Consider the following 12,105-nt stretch of genomic DNA (forward strand, 5'->3'; position numbering starts at 1 on the left):
TTTTTTTAGTTTCCTTTATTCTTGTGCTCTTTTCTCAGTCCAAAGCATCAATTCAAGAAAGATCTTCGTTTCCACAAAACGCCCCCTAAAGGAACTTCTCGCTATCCTGGCTTACAATCGTCGCGCTTCTCTTTGCATCAAGGAAGAGGTCTTCGCACTCGGCTACATCGGCCTCCTCAATGCCTCCTGGCCGTCCGTTGACCCGTGCAAGGATGCTAGCTGGGGTTAGTAATTGCAGTGCGTACCGCAGGCTGACGTTACTGCCGTGCTCGGCGATCTTGTCGAGGGCGGGATCGGTGATGTTGATCCCTTCTGTCTTGGCGCGAAGGCGGATGATAGTCTTGATCTCGTCGGAAGAGTAAGGGTGGGTGGGGACGATGAGAAGGCGAGCGAGGAGGTCAGAAGGTATGCCGTGTGCGGCGGTGATGTCGTCGGTGCCGCGGATGACAGTGTGGCCGCGGTTGGAGGCAAGGATGACAATGGGGGAGATTGTGGATTCAAGTGCACGGTTGAGATAGGTGAAACATTCGATATCCAACATGTGGACCTAGATTGGGAATGTTAGAAGCGTGGGGCGGAAACGCAGTCATGATAAGTCACATACCTCATCAATGAAGAGGACACCAGGAACCAGCTCGGCAACTCCTTGGTCAATATACCGGCTAACAACCTTGTCGATCTCCTGGCGCAGCTTATCCGTGATCTCTGTCTTCTTGGGCTTCATCAGTTGTCCCATCATGCTCATAACGTCCTGTCCACCTTGTGGTCGAGCGTTGGCCATATCCAGGTCATGTAGCGTCACATCCTGTACGATTTCCTTCTTCTTGTGAACCTCCCCTTTGGGTACAGGAACATATTCTTCCGCTTCAAGATCGAACTCGGTCGCATATGCATCGGATCGTCCTACTCTCTTGCAAGCACCGGTATTCGCTTCGATGTAGATCACATCTCCAACGGTAACCCGTTCCTTCTGGATAGCCTCATAAATGCTGGGATCAAGGCGCAGCTTCTTGGTTCCCTTTGCAGACTTCAATCCGATAATTAAATGACTGATTGTGCGTCCATAGCCTCCCAATGGGTTTTCAGTTTCCTCAGGCGTAAGCTCGGTGACTTCACCTTCGTACACTTCTTTCGTTTCGCGCACACGGAGACCTAAAAGCATGTTAACCGTGTGAACACTTCAACTTCTCTAAAAAAAAAGATCTGCGCACCAATCGCTCTCCGGAAGTTCTCCATAAGTGCCTCTGTTTTCTTAACTTCAGCAGAGTATATTTCACTGCCAACGATCGGGCAAAATGGGACCTTGGTTCCCAGCTCCTGTGATACGGCAAGGGCGAGCGCCGTCTTTCCAGTCCCTGGTCCACCGGCAAGTAGAACAGCACGCCCAGCCATTTTCTTCGCTTTAATCAAATCGACAACAACACCGCATGCCTAGTGAGAGCTAGTTAGCATCATGATCGTTGCATAATGCGGTCGGAGGAAAGAGCATCGCGCACCTCACGGGCGGTCGTTTGACCAACAAATCCATCACTGGAAGCTTCTGCAGTGCCATCAGGACGTAATCCAAGACCCTTGATATGCGTGTGGGCGGCGGTCCTGTTTTCGCGCGAATTGCCTTTCACTTCGCTGATCTGGACCATGGTGAAAGGGTTGCAACCTCACTCAGAAGTCACGATAGGTTAGTTTAATTATGATCGGAACAGTCAGGGGTTAAAATGTCAATAAGTATTATTGGGAAGAAACGTAATTGATGAGCCAACAGGGAAAACTGGAGACAGGACGATAGAGATGGATGCTTCTGGCCGAAATTCAAACAGCTTAAGGGACCGCTCAATGATAGCCGTCAGTTGCTAAGGCGGTGAAGCCAACTCCCAAATTCTTTCACCTCACTAAGGTAGTCAACGAACTACTCCGGCCTCAATATTTATCGGATTACCAGTCGTGTCCGTCGACGCCGTTTACTTCCTTCCGACTGTCTTTCCCTGTCATGGTCGATACCATATCGACCTTCTGATCAAGACAATGGCGGGTTTACAACCTCGTTCGGCTTTGTCCGCCCCGTTCTCCCTCTCTACGGCTTTTCGCAACCTTTCGTTAACCGCCTCCAAACGGTCCTTCTCCACGACATTGGCCACGCAGAAGACGAAACAGCTGCCTGATTACATTCCCCCTTACCCTTACGGACCAAACTATGTGTACAAGCAGTCGAACAGCGGCCTCTATGGAGGCGTTATGATCCAATTCGGAAATAAGATCTCCAAAGGTCGTAATGAGGGGAAAACCCGACGCTTCTGGAAGCCAAATGTCCGCCGAAAGAAGATCTACAGCGAAGCGCTTGATGAGTGGCTGTTTATCAAGGTTACACGTAAGGCTTTGAGGACAATCCGGAAGTCTGGTGGCCTCGACAACTACCTTCTTGACGACCGGCCCGGGCGGGTCAAGGAACTTGGAGTGTTCGGATGGCAGTTGAGATGGAAGGTTATGCAAACCCCGAAGATTCAAGAGCAATTCCGACAAGAACGGAAGCGCTTAGGACTCCCCGAACCGCCATCATTCGAGGAGTGGGTGGCGCAAAAGGAAGCCGAAATCAAGGCGCAGGCGGAGGATCTGACCAACATCAAGGACATCACGAAGCCATCTTACAACGAGAAGCAGTATTAAGTAGGGGGAAATAAAAGCTTCTGGAGAAGGACTTTTGACAGTTGATTTTGTTCTGGTTTGCGGTGATCAATGGATGGGCGTCTGTATTATTATTTTGGTCATGGTCGGCAATGCCTCATATACCACTTCCCGGTATTGATAGTTGGGAGGGATGGCGGAGGCCAGCATACAACTACCACTCAGTTGTTGCATTTATTTCCTTAAATTTGCATGATTAGCTCTTCAGTGTACTTATACGTTGTCAATGCTACTTTGAGTTAAATATAAATAGTTCGTTATGGAAATATCATGGATGGGGTGTAGGAGGGAAAGTTACACTACCACTGCTATGACCTAGGTATACAGAGTCTCGACATTTCTTTACCACCTAAATCACGATACTCTTTAACCGCAAATACAACCAACAAACCAACCAAGAAAGTACCTCAGGAATGTCTTGGACAATATGTCGGGCCGTTGATGATCCGCATTTAATTTCCGGATGCGGCAGATACTAGATAAGACCGTTCCAGAAGTACGACTGCGACGCTGCAAACTACATATCCACTCAGCCCAGTGTCTACTTTCTATTAGAATGCACTGATCGGTAGTTTCGTCCAACTGTACTCTCAGTCACCCAGCAAATTACCGCTGGGGGCAAAATCGTTCAATCATGCAGTTCGCTCTACCACCTCGGAGGAACCTCAATGCTCCTCTATACGGCCGCTCTTCCCGGCTGTCGTTACAACGCAGAAAACAACTTAAAGCTGTTGCGATATTAGGATTCGCACTGGTGGTGATTTACTTCCTATTATCGCAACTATTTTATTCGAGTACAGGAACTCCTGCAGCACCAGCCGGGACGTCAAGTCTTGTCATTGTGACAGTTCTAGACCGTGCCCGCTGGAGCGCCGATTACATTCAAAAGATCACCAAGAATAGAGAAGGATACGCCAAGCAACATGGTACGTGAACACACGACTTTCCGACCGGTCATATTTACTTACCGTACGTGCGTTGCTCAAGGTTATACGAATTTCTTTGCCAACCTATCCGATTACGAAACTATACTGGAGAGCGCCCCGCGAAGCTGGGGCGTCGTCCCAGCCGTTCGACATGCGATGGGTACCCATCCGTACTCGAAGAACTTCTTCTACCTCGATGCGCATGCGCTGATCATGGACCCGAGCAAGTCGCTGGAATCGCATCTCCTCGAAAAGAGTCGTCTAGACTCATTGATGCTCAAGGACGTCCCCGTCGTCCCGCCAGATAGCATAATCAGGACCTTTTCGCATCTACAGCCCCAGGATGTGGACCTCATTCTCAGCACAGACAGCGAGAGTCTTAGCTCCGGAAGCTTCGTTATCAAACAGGGAGAGTTTGCACAGACATTCCTAGACATATGGTTCGATCCTTTGTATCGCAGCTACAACTTCGCTAAGGCCGAGGCACATGCTTTGGTAAGTGTTATCCTAGCTCCGTCTCGGGTGCTTTGTTCTACGACCGCTTGTAACACAAACACTAACGGCAGTTACTTTTCCAGGATCATATCCTCCAGTGGCACCCGACGATTCTGGCCAGACTAGCCTTGGTTCCTCAGCGGATAGTCAACGCATACAGCAAAGACTCGTCGGGCGCTGGTGCGGATGGAAGCTATAAGGACGGTGACTTGGTCATTCGCTTCTTTGGATGTGACACAGATACGAAGCGGAATTGCGAGAAAGAGATGGAACCATATTACCGTCTATGGAGCAAAAAACTCAAAAAAGATTGATTGCCTTGTACGTCTGAGCGTTCAGCTTCATCGAATGAGGAATGTATCACGCTGGACCGGACTGCTCCAAAAGTTTGTGTCCTGGGTGGATCCCTGCGAATAATCTTAGGTTGGTGTTTTGGAGCTGGAGGCACCTTTTCCATGTAGAGCGTTTCTCATTTGCTAGCTTTTGATGTTTAATGTAACAAATACTCAATTATTATTTCTGGAATTTTTGACAGAAGTATCTTGAAACGTACAATCGGAAATCATGGGATGACACCGTAGCCCGTGATACCGGTCATGATTAGTTTTTGAGTAGTCATGTTAGCAGAAACACTTGCCCCCTGCCGCGGACTACTGTTCAAACAGCTCTATATAAAACGATGTGCCTGAGAGTGATCAGGTTCGAAGTGATTAGGGGTAACAAGGCCAGGGCTAGCCGTACGTCACCACAGCCCTTGAAAAAGTGATTTGATTTCTTCTGGCCAAAACTAAATAAGACCAGGAAGCACAACAAAGCTCTTGCGCTTGTACTTGTCACCGAACTCCTTGCGGTAACGGCGTTCCTTCTTCTTAGCCCACGCGGCCATCTGCGCACCGCCGACAGCGATGAAGAACAGCACGCTCCAGCTAAGACCGCTAACGAGATAGACACCGATCCAGGCCATGATCTCGAACAGGTAGTTCGGGCAGGTGACAAGGTTAAATCCAAATCCTGAGGGGATACCCCTGTCTGTAGTACCCGGACGGCGCAGGCCACGTAGCACCAGATGCGAGTTCAGGTTGGCCAGTTCACCAAAAACGAAGAGGCCGAGACCAGCGTAAAGGAGAGCAGGGTTTAATTCGTTGACTGCAGATGCGTCGGGGCGGAAAACCCAGTAGGCGATGTTCAAGCCAGCCAGGACCCAGTAGTGTGCGCTATTCTTGAAGATATTGCGTGCTGGCATCGTGGCATTGCTGAAGCGGTGGATGAAGATAGTCTCAAATTCACGCTTCAGGAAATGAATAGACAGTAGTGCACAGACCAATTGCTGAAGGTAAGACGGTTCGGGAAGTGGCTTGTCGAAGTTGTAATAGAGATACGGACGAAGAGGATAGAGGAACAGAGCAGGTATGACCAGAGGGCCAAAATACTCAATAATAAATACGGTGCGCCAACCAATTTGGGGACCTGGGGATTGTGTTAGCTTGTTGCACGTAACGATTAGAAGCTACACCTTCACACACCAAGATCCTTGACATGAACAACACTTCTCTCTTTTAGACCGGTATCATCGACTTGAGTCTCTTTCGAATTGGGTACTACACTGCGGTCGCTTCCTTTAGTGATTCTCAGGCGATGGATGGAAAAGCCGGAGGCCGCCGCGAGCGCCGTATAGATATCCTGGGCGGGAGCATTGGGACTGATCTGAATTTCCTTAGGGAGTTTCTTGATCGGTTTACCTAGTAGAGAGTAAGTATGTGTAGGGAAATAAGAGGCATAGAGAATTTGTGCCAACGGCTGGCAGCCTGTGCAGGAGGCATACATACCCCGGGGCTCAACAATTAAAGTAATACTTGCTGGCGCCATGATGGAGATCTAAGATGTGCCGTCAAGATAACCGGATTCAATGGCCAAACTCGCAATTAGAGAACCAAATGCTGTTTAGGCGACGACCAGTATCAAATATTTCGAGGGGGAAGGACACCAAGACACGATTGGTGATAGGCCCATCTTGACCTCGGCTCGATGCAAATCACGTGATATCAACCGTTCGGGTTTTGTAAATGTTGAGGACAGAAAATAAAATTTAAAGTTGAGAGCTTGAAGGTGGGGCGACGCCAAGAATCAACCACTTAAACTTTCCAGGAGCTCTGAAGAGTCAAGACAGAGATAGCACGTCAGGCGATCGAGAAAATGCTTCGAAGACTTGAGTCATATGAGGAAGAAGGAAGCATCTTGTAGATCAGGGACATGCAGGGTATGAATATCCTACTCCGAGTAAGACTCTGTACTGTACAATGCATTGACCACCCCAGGCAAAAGCAAAAATACGCAGGCTTATCCATTGAAGGCTTCCTTCTGAGGTATCCTGCGTCTTTGTGGCGTACTATCTTCCTTCTGATTATGAATATCACTTAATGTTCAGCTCCTCTTGCATAATCTGTAAGAAGACGGGCCACGACGATAACTAGTAGTGTCCTTTAGCCCGGTCAGTTCAGCCAGCCATGTTTGGTGTCACATGATTAGCCTCGTTTGCTGCTAAGCTAAGAAAAAATAATGTTTGTGACAGACCATGACGGTGTCTGCGACATGCAAAGAAGGAGTGTAGATATCATGATCATGTCTTCTCAGGTCTCAATTGGCCCAACCCATGAGAATCGGCAATCCCGACGAACCATCAATCACCTGAAGCACTAAATATGAATGGAACCACAGACAAATTTCCGGTTGCGTTTCTGCGCCACCATGCTCCAGTTGCAGATCGGGCCTTCCACTCCCATAAACCAATTTGATCCAATAGCTAGCAGACCGAGCTATTCATGGTGATCCTTGGATACGGGGGGCCATTCGGGCTCCAAGGTAACTTTTCTCTTTAGTTTCGGCCTAGAATTCCCCACGGGCTGCGTGGGTTTTCCTCCTCCATGGACGGCAACGTCGTATTATTAGTCCTCCTCAGCCGTCAACTCGTATACTCCGTGCGCGAATTAAATCGACGCAGTCTCACTGGCAGGTGTGCCAGTGGGGCTCTCCTTGTCAAGGGAGGAGAAACGGCGAACGGCGAACGGTTAACTAGTTACTAGTTACTAGTTGTATGCTTTCTAATCCAAATGACATTGGAGCTGAGCATCTTGAGCTGATTCTATTTATTCAGCCGCACCGTAATCCTTCAAAGCTAGGCCGATATGGTCGTGGACATATAAAAACCGGTTACAGGAAATTTTTCCTGCTACTTTTATTCATCTCTCTTGTCTTACATTCAAATACCATTGTTCATGAGTGTATCTTTTTTCTTTTTTTTTTTTCCCTCTGAGAGTTCGGTAGCTGCTTCGTTGTATCTTTACAAAATTGGTCATCACCAGCGTCGCGCCCAATTTTATTTCTTGGGTGCTTCGAAGTCCGGGCGATCATCTGCTTGCATTTTCGATATAGGTAGGTAACTATGAGCCCCCTCATGCCAATCAAATACGTCCCTATTGGCCTTCTGGCTTTGCTCAATCTCTACAACGACCCTATGTTATCACTTCCTTTGCTTAGGATGAAAGATAATGGCGGGAAAGGAACAGCCGTTGTTTCTAGATTATTAGTACTGATATTCAATAATAGTTAATATATATTTACCATTTTTTCTGGTTTATATTGCTGCGACGTCTGTGAATCGTCCTTTATACTCTACTTCACGATGGCAGAGAGCGAGAGTGGTGGTGTGGTCAATGGGTTAGGAAAGACTATTTCTCAACTTGAAAAGGTCGTGTCAGCATCACTACGGCCGTTGCCCACCGAAACAGGGGATGGATCATATGTGAAAGACTCAAGTAACACGGGAATTGTAAGGGATCTGGGCCGTATGGATCTCAGCGATGTCAAGACGATCGTGGAACTCACCAAAAATGCTGCCACGGGAGAGCCTCTCAATGATAAGCAATACATAATGGAGCGATTGATCCAGGTTCGTTGCTGCAATCGTTGGGACGACTAGTCGCGGCTTGTATTAATGAGAAGCCTTCATTCTAGCTTACCTCTGCACTTCCTTCCGCCTCTCGAGTCGGAAAAGAGTTGACAAATGCCTTCCTCAACCAGCTGTGGAAAGATCTGGAGCACCCCCCGGTTTCGTATGTTGGTCAATAAGACATGAGCTGTGCGAGCACGTCTAACAATGAAGGTAGTTACCTTGGCCGCGAATACTCGTATCGAGAAGCAGATGGTTCAGGCAATGTAAACCTGTCTTACCCTCCTGGAGTGGAGCGCTTGCTAATACCAGAAAAGAACGTTTTGTGGCCTCATATCGGCGCTGCCGGCTCTCATTACGCGAGATCCGTTCGGCCAAAGACATTGCAATCTCCTGCACTCCCGGATCCAGAAACACTGTTCGATTCGCTTTTGGCACGCAAAGATTTTAAGGAACATCCAAACAAGATTTCTAGTATTCTGTTCTACATTGCATCCATTATTATCCATGGTGAGTAGCGGCCAATAACGCTCGTCGCCCATTCATATCTAACATCCATCGAGACCTATTTCAAACGGACCGCAACGACGCCACAATTTCCTCGACATCTTCATATCTCGATCTTTCGCCACTGTATGGAAATAACCAAGATGAGCAAAACCTTGTCAGAACCTTCAAGGATGGAAGACTCAAGCCGGACTGTTTCTCTACCAAGCGTGTACTAGGGTTTCCTCCGGGTATTGGCGTAATCTTGATCATGTTTAACCGATTTCACAACTACGTCGTCGAACAGCTGGCCTCAATAAACGAAGGCGGCCGGTTCACAAAGCCGGATGAATCGAACACCAAAGAATATGCAAGATATGATAACGACCTGTTCCAAACCGGTCGGCTAGTAACCTGCGGCCTCTATGTCAACATCATACTCAAAGACTACGTCCGAACAATCTTGAATATTAATCGAACTGACAGCCTTTGGAGCTTGGACCCCCGTGCTGAAATGAAGGATGGATTGCTTGGCGAAGCAGCAGCTCAGGCTACAGGTAACCAAGTCTCGGCTGAATTCAACCTTGTGTACAGATGGCATTCTTGCATTTCTCAGCGTGACGAGAAGTGGACTGAAGATTTGTACAAAGATATGTTTCCTGGAAGGGATCCGAACAGTGTCTCCTTGCAGGAGTTTGTACGCGGTCTTGGAAAGTGGGAAGCAGACCTTCCAGAGCAACCCCAGGATCGTCCGTTTGCAGGCTTACAGCGCAAGCCTGATGGATCCTTTGACGATGACTGTCTCGTCAAAATCTTTGAGGACAGCGTTGAGGACTGTGTAGGCGCATTTGGTGCATCTAACGTTCCAACGATCTTCAGAAGTATTGAAGCGTTGGGGATTAAACAAGCTCGCTCCTGGAATTTGGCTACCTTGAACGAATTTCGGAACTATTTTAACCTGGCCCCTTACAAAACTTTTAAGGAGATCAATCCTGACCCTTTCATATCTGATCAGCTCAAACGATTATATGATCACCCAGACAATGTGGAGATCTACCCTGGTGTTATCGTCGAGGATACCAAGGAAGCCGTGGTCCCTGGAAGTGGCTTGTGTACGAATTTCACAATTTCAAGAGCCATTCTCTCCGATGCAGTTGCCTTGGTCCGAGGTGATCGCTTCTACACAGTCGATTTCACTCCAAGGCATCTTACAAACTGGGCCTTTAGCGAGATTGAACCTAAAGACTCGGTCGATCAAGGACATGTATTCTATAAGCTTGTGTTGCGAGCATTCCCAAACCATTTCAAGGGAAACTCGATCTACGCACATCTCCCTCTGGTTATTCCAACTGAAAACAAGAAGATACTGACAAAACTTGGGTTTGCTGAGAAATACAGCTGGGACAAGCCTGGCCACACTCCTCCACCCAAGTTTATTAGCTCTCATTCGGCTTGTATGTCAATATTGTCTGATCCAGAGACATTCAAGGTCACATGGGGCTTAAAGATTGAATATTTGATGCACCGTGGAGAACAGCCTTTTGGCAGAAACTTTATGTTGTCCGGGGATAGGCCTCCAAATACCGCATCGCGCAAAATGATGGGAGCTGCTTTGTACCGGAAGAGATGGGAGAATGAGATCAAAGAATTCTATGAGGACATAACTCTGAAGCTTCTGCACAGAAATTCTTACAAGATTGCTGGGACCAATCAAATTGACGTTGTACGAGATGTTGCAAATCCTGCTCAGGTTCATTTCTGCGCAAATGTTTTTTCATTGCCTTTGAAGACTGAATCTAACCCCCGGGGAGTGTTCACGGAATCCGAACTCTACCAGATCATGGCGGTTGTCTTCACCTCAATTTTCTACGATGCGGATCCTGCGAACTCATTTGAACTTAACCAAGCTGCCCGGGAAGTGACGCAGCAGCTCGGGCAGTTGGCAATGGCCAATGTCGAGCTTGTTAACAACACTGGGTTCATTGCGAACTTGGTCAGTAGTTTACACCGACATGATGTGCTCAGTGAATACGGTGTCCATATGATCCAACGCCTCCTTGCCAGCGGCCTGCCAGCAGATGAGATTGTATGGACTCATATCCTGCCAACTGCTGGGGGCATGGTGGCAAACCAAGCGCAGCTTTTTTCACAATGTCTAGACTATTACCTTTCGGAAGAAGGCTCGGTCCATTTGCCTGATATTAAACGGTTGGCAAAGGTTGACACACCGGAAACCGACGAACTGCTGTTAAGATAGTATGGATTTCTCGCCCCAGTATCCTTGTTAGCTACTAACCATGTGAAGCTTCATGGAAGGCGCCCGGTTACGGTCTTCCGTGGGACTGCCTCGGATGGTGGCCAAGCCCACTGTCGTTGAAGACAACGGTAAGAAGCTAAATTTCAAGGCAGGGCAACACATTCTCTGCAACCTGGTGAGTGAGGCCAATATCCTAAATGAAACAAAACACGAGTATTGTGGGCACAGGTAACTTATTGTTTGCACTTTTCTAGGTTTCCGCTTCTATGGACCCGGCAAGTTTTCCAGAGCCTGAAAAGGTCAGACTGGATCGCGATATGGGTCTCTACGCCCATTTTGGATTTGGTCCACATCAGTGCTTAGGTATTGGGCTTTGTAAGTTAGCACTTACCACCATGCTCAAGGTCATCGGACGCTTGGATAATCTGCGCCGTGCCCCAGGGCCTCAGGGGCAGCTGAAAAGGCTATCTGGGCCTGGTGGAATTGCGAAGTATATGACTCCAGACCAAAGCGGATTTTCTCCCTTCCCAACTAGCATGAAGATTCAGTGGGATGGTGAATTGCCGCAAATGGAGAGGTAACGTCCGGCCTATTTTAAACGCAATGTTGATAACCTGCCTCTTTTGGATATATACTAAAAATGCTGCACTGTTGTACTGTTGACTGTGTTATTACCTGATTGTTGATTTGTTATGTACAGTAAGGCACCACGGAAATAAGTTTGAGATTTTCTCCGCCAAATTAGCTTTAGGTGGGGGTTTTATACATAGTTTTATCTTGCTTCTTGAGCATCATTTGAACTTTCTTGTAGGGAGAAAAGAGAGAGAGAGAGAGGAGGATGACAGCATAAGGATGCATGAAATATCAGGTAGAATAGTAGAAAGATTCCGGTGGGATGAGGGGTAGTGACATGAATATATATTATGACTGGCCTGAAATACCAGGAACGAACAGCTGAAATCAAACCGAGAGAATACAGATACAGTGTATGAGGAAGTGTACTACTCCCAGGAAGTGGCTACTCCCAGCCCAGTGAAGTCGAATATATTGTCTGCTGGTATATTCGGATGAGAGTGAATTCGTCGGAAAATTAGAAGTAAAATGTTTAGGCAGTAAAGTAACTAGTTAGTATCAGTTAAGTAAAGTTGTAAATAGGGCAGGGCTGACTTGTTGCCTCGGCGGGGAAGAAGACCCGCTCCGGTTCTGACTGTAAGTTTACCACTAGTCCAGTGAACGAGCCACAACGGGAGAGAACCTGACAAGAAGAGCTCCATTATTGGGATAATTTCACGAACCTTCCAACTCTTTACTCATCT

General features: G+C 47.6%; 5 protein-coding genes across 5 annotated transcripts; 3 read left to right on the top strand and 2 right to left on the bottom strand.

Annotated features, from left to right (window-relative positions):
- Nucleotides 1–85: 85 nt before the first annotated feature.
- Nucleotides 86–1,640, bottom strand: rvb1 (RuvB family ATP-dependent DNA helicase pontin; the record flags this gene model as incomplete). Its single annotated transcript, XM_022537328.1, has 4 exons — nt 86–547; nt 605–1,152; nt 1,212–1,431; nt 1,497–1,640. 4 exons carry the CDS (start codon nt 1,638–1,640, stop codon nt 86–88), a joined length of 1,374 nt encoding a protein of 457 aa, XP_022384854.1.
- Nucleotides 1,641–2,022: 382 nt separating this feature from the next.
- On the top strand, nt 2,023–2,661 carry ABOM_010201 (mitochondrial 54S ribosomal protein bL28m; the record flags this gene model as incomplete). Its single annotated transcript, XM_022537329.1, has 1 exon — nt 2,023–2,661. One exon carries the CDS (start codon nt 2,023–2,025, stop codon nt 2,659–2,661), a length of 639 nt encoding a protein of 212 aa, XP_022384855.1.
- A 652-nt stretch (nt 2,662–3,313) lies between these two features.
- ABOM_010202 (putative alpha-1,6-mannosyltransferase subunit) lies at nt 3,314–4,414 on the top strand (the record flags this gene model as incomplete). Its single annotated transcript, XM_022537330.1, has 3 exons — nt 3,314–3,605; nt 3,667–4,100; nt 4,184–4,414. The coding sequence occupies 3 exons, from the start codon at nt 3,314–3,316 to the stop codon at nt 4,412–4,414; spliced, it is 957 nt and encodes a 318-aa protein (XP_022384856.1).
- A 473-nt stretch (nt 4,415–4,887) lies between these two features.
- On the bottom strand, nt 4,888–5,966 carry ABOM_010203 (trans-2-enoyl-CoA reductase (NADPH) TSC13; the record flags this gene model as incomplete). Its single annotated transcript, XM_022537331.1, has 3 exons — nt 4,888–5,567; nt 5,624–5,839; nt 5,927–5,966. The coding sequence occupies 3 exons, from the start codon at nt 5,964–5,966 to the stop codon at nt 4,888–4,890; spliced, it is 936 nt and encodes a 311-aa protein (XP_022384857.1).
- A 1,813-nt stretch (nt 5,967–7,779) lies between these two features.
- ABOM_010204 (peroxidase/cytochrome P450 family protein) lies at nt 7,780–11,370 on the top strand (the record flags this gene model as incomplete). Its single annotated transcript, XM_022537332.1, has 6 exons — nt 7,780–8,046; nt 8,112–8,209; nt 8,264–8,556; nt 8,610–10,788; nt 10,838–10,964; nt 11,044–11,370. The coding sequence occupies 6 exons, from the start codon at nt 7,780–7,782 to the stop codon at nt 11,368–11,370; spliced, it is 3,291 nt and encodes a 1,096-aa protein (XP_022384850.1).
- Between the last annotated feature and the right edge of the window lie 735 nt (nt 11,371–12,105).

This window comes from Aspergillus bombycis (assembly GCF_001792695.1).
Source record: "Aspergillus bombycis strain NRRL26010 chromosome Unknown contig00120, whole genome shotgun sequence".
Lineage (NCBI taxonomy): Eukaryota > Fungi > Ascomycota > Eurotiomycetes > Eurotiales > Aspergillaceae > Aspergillus > Aspergillus bombycis.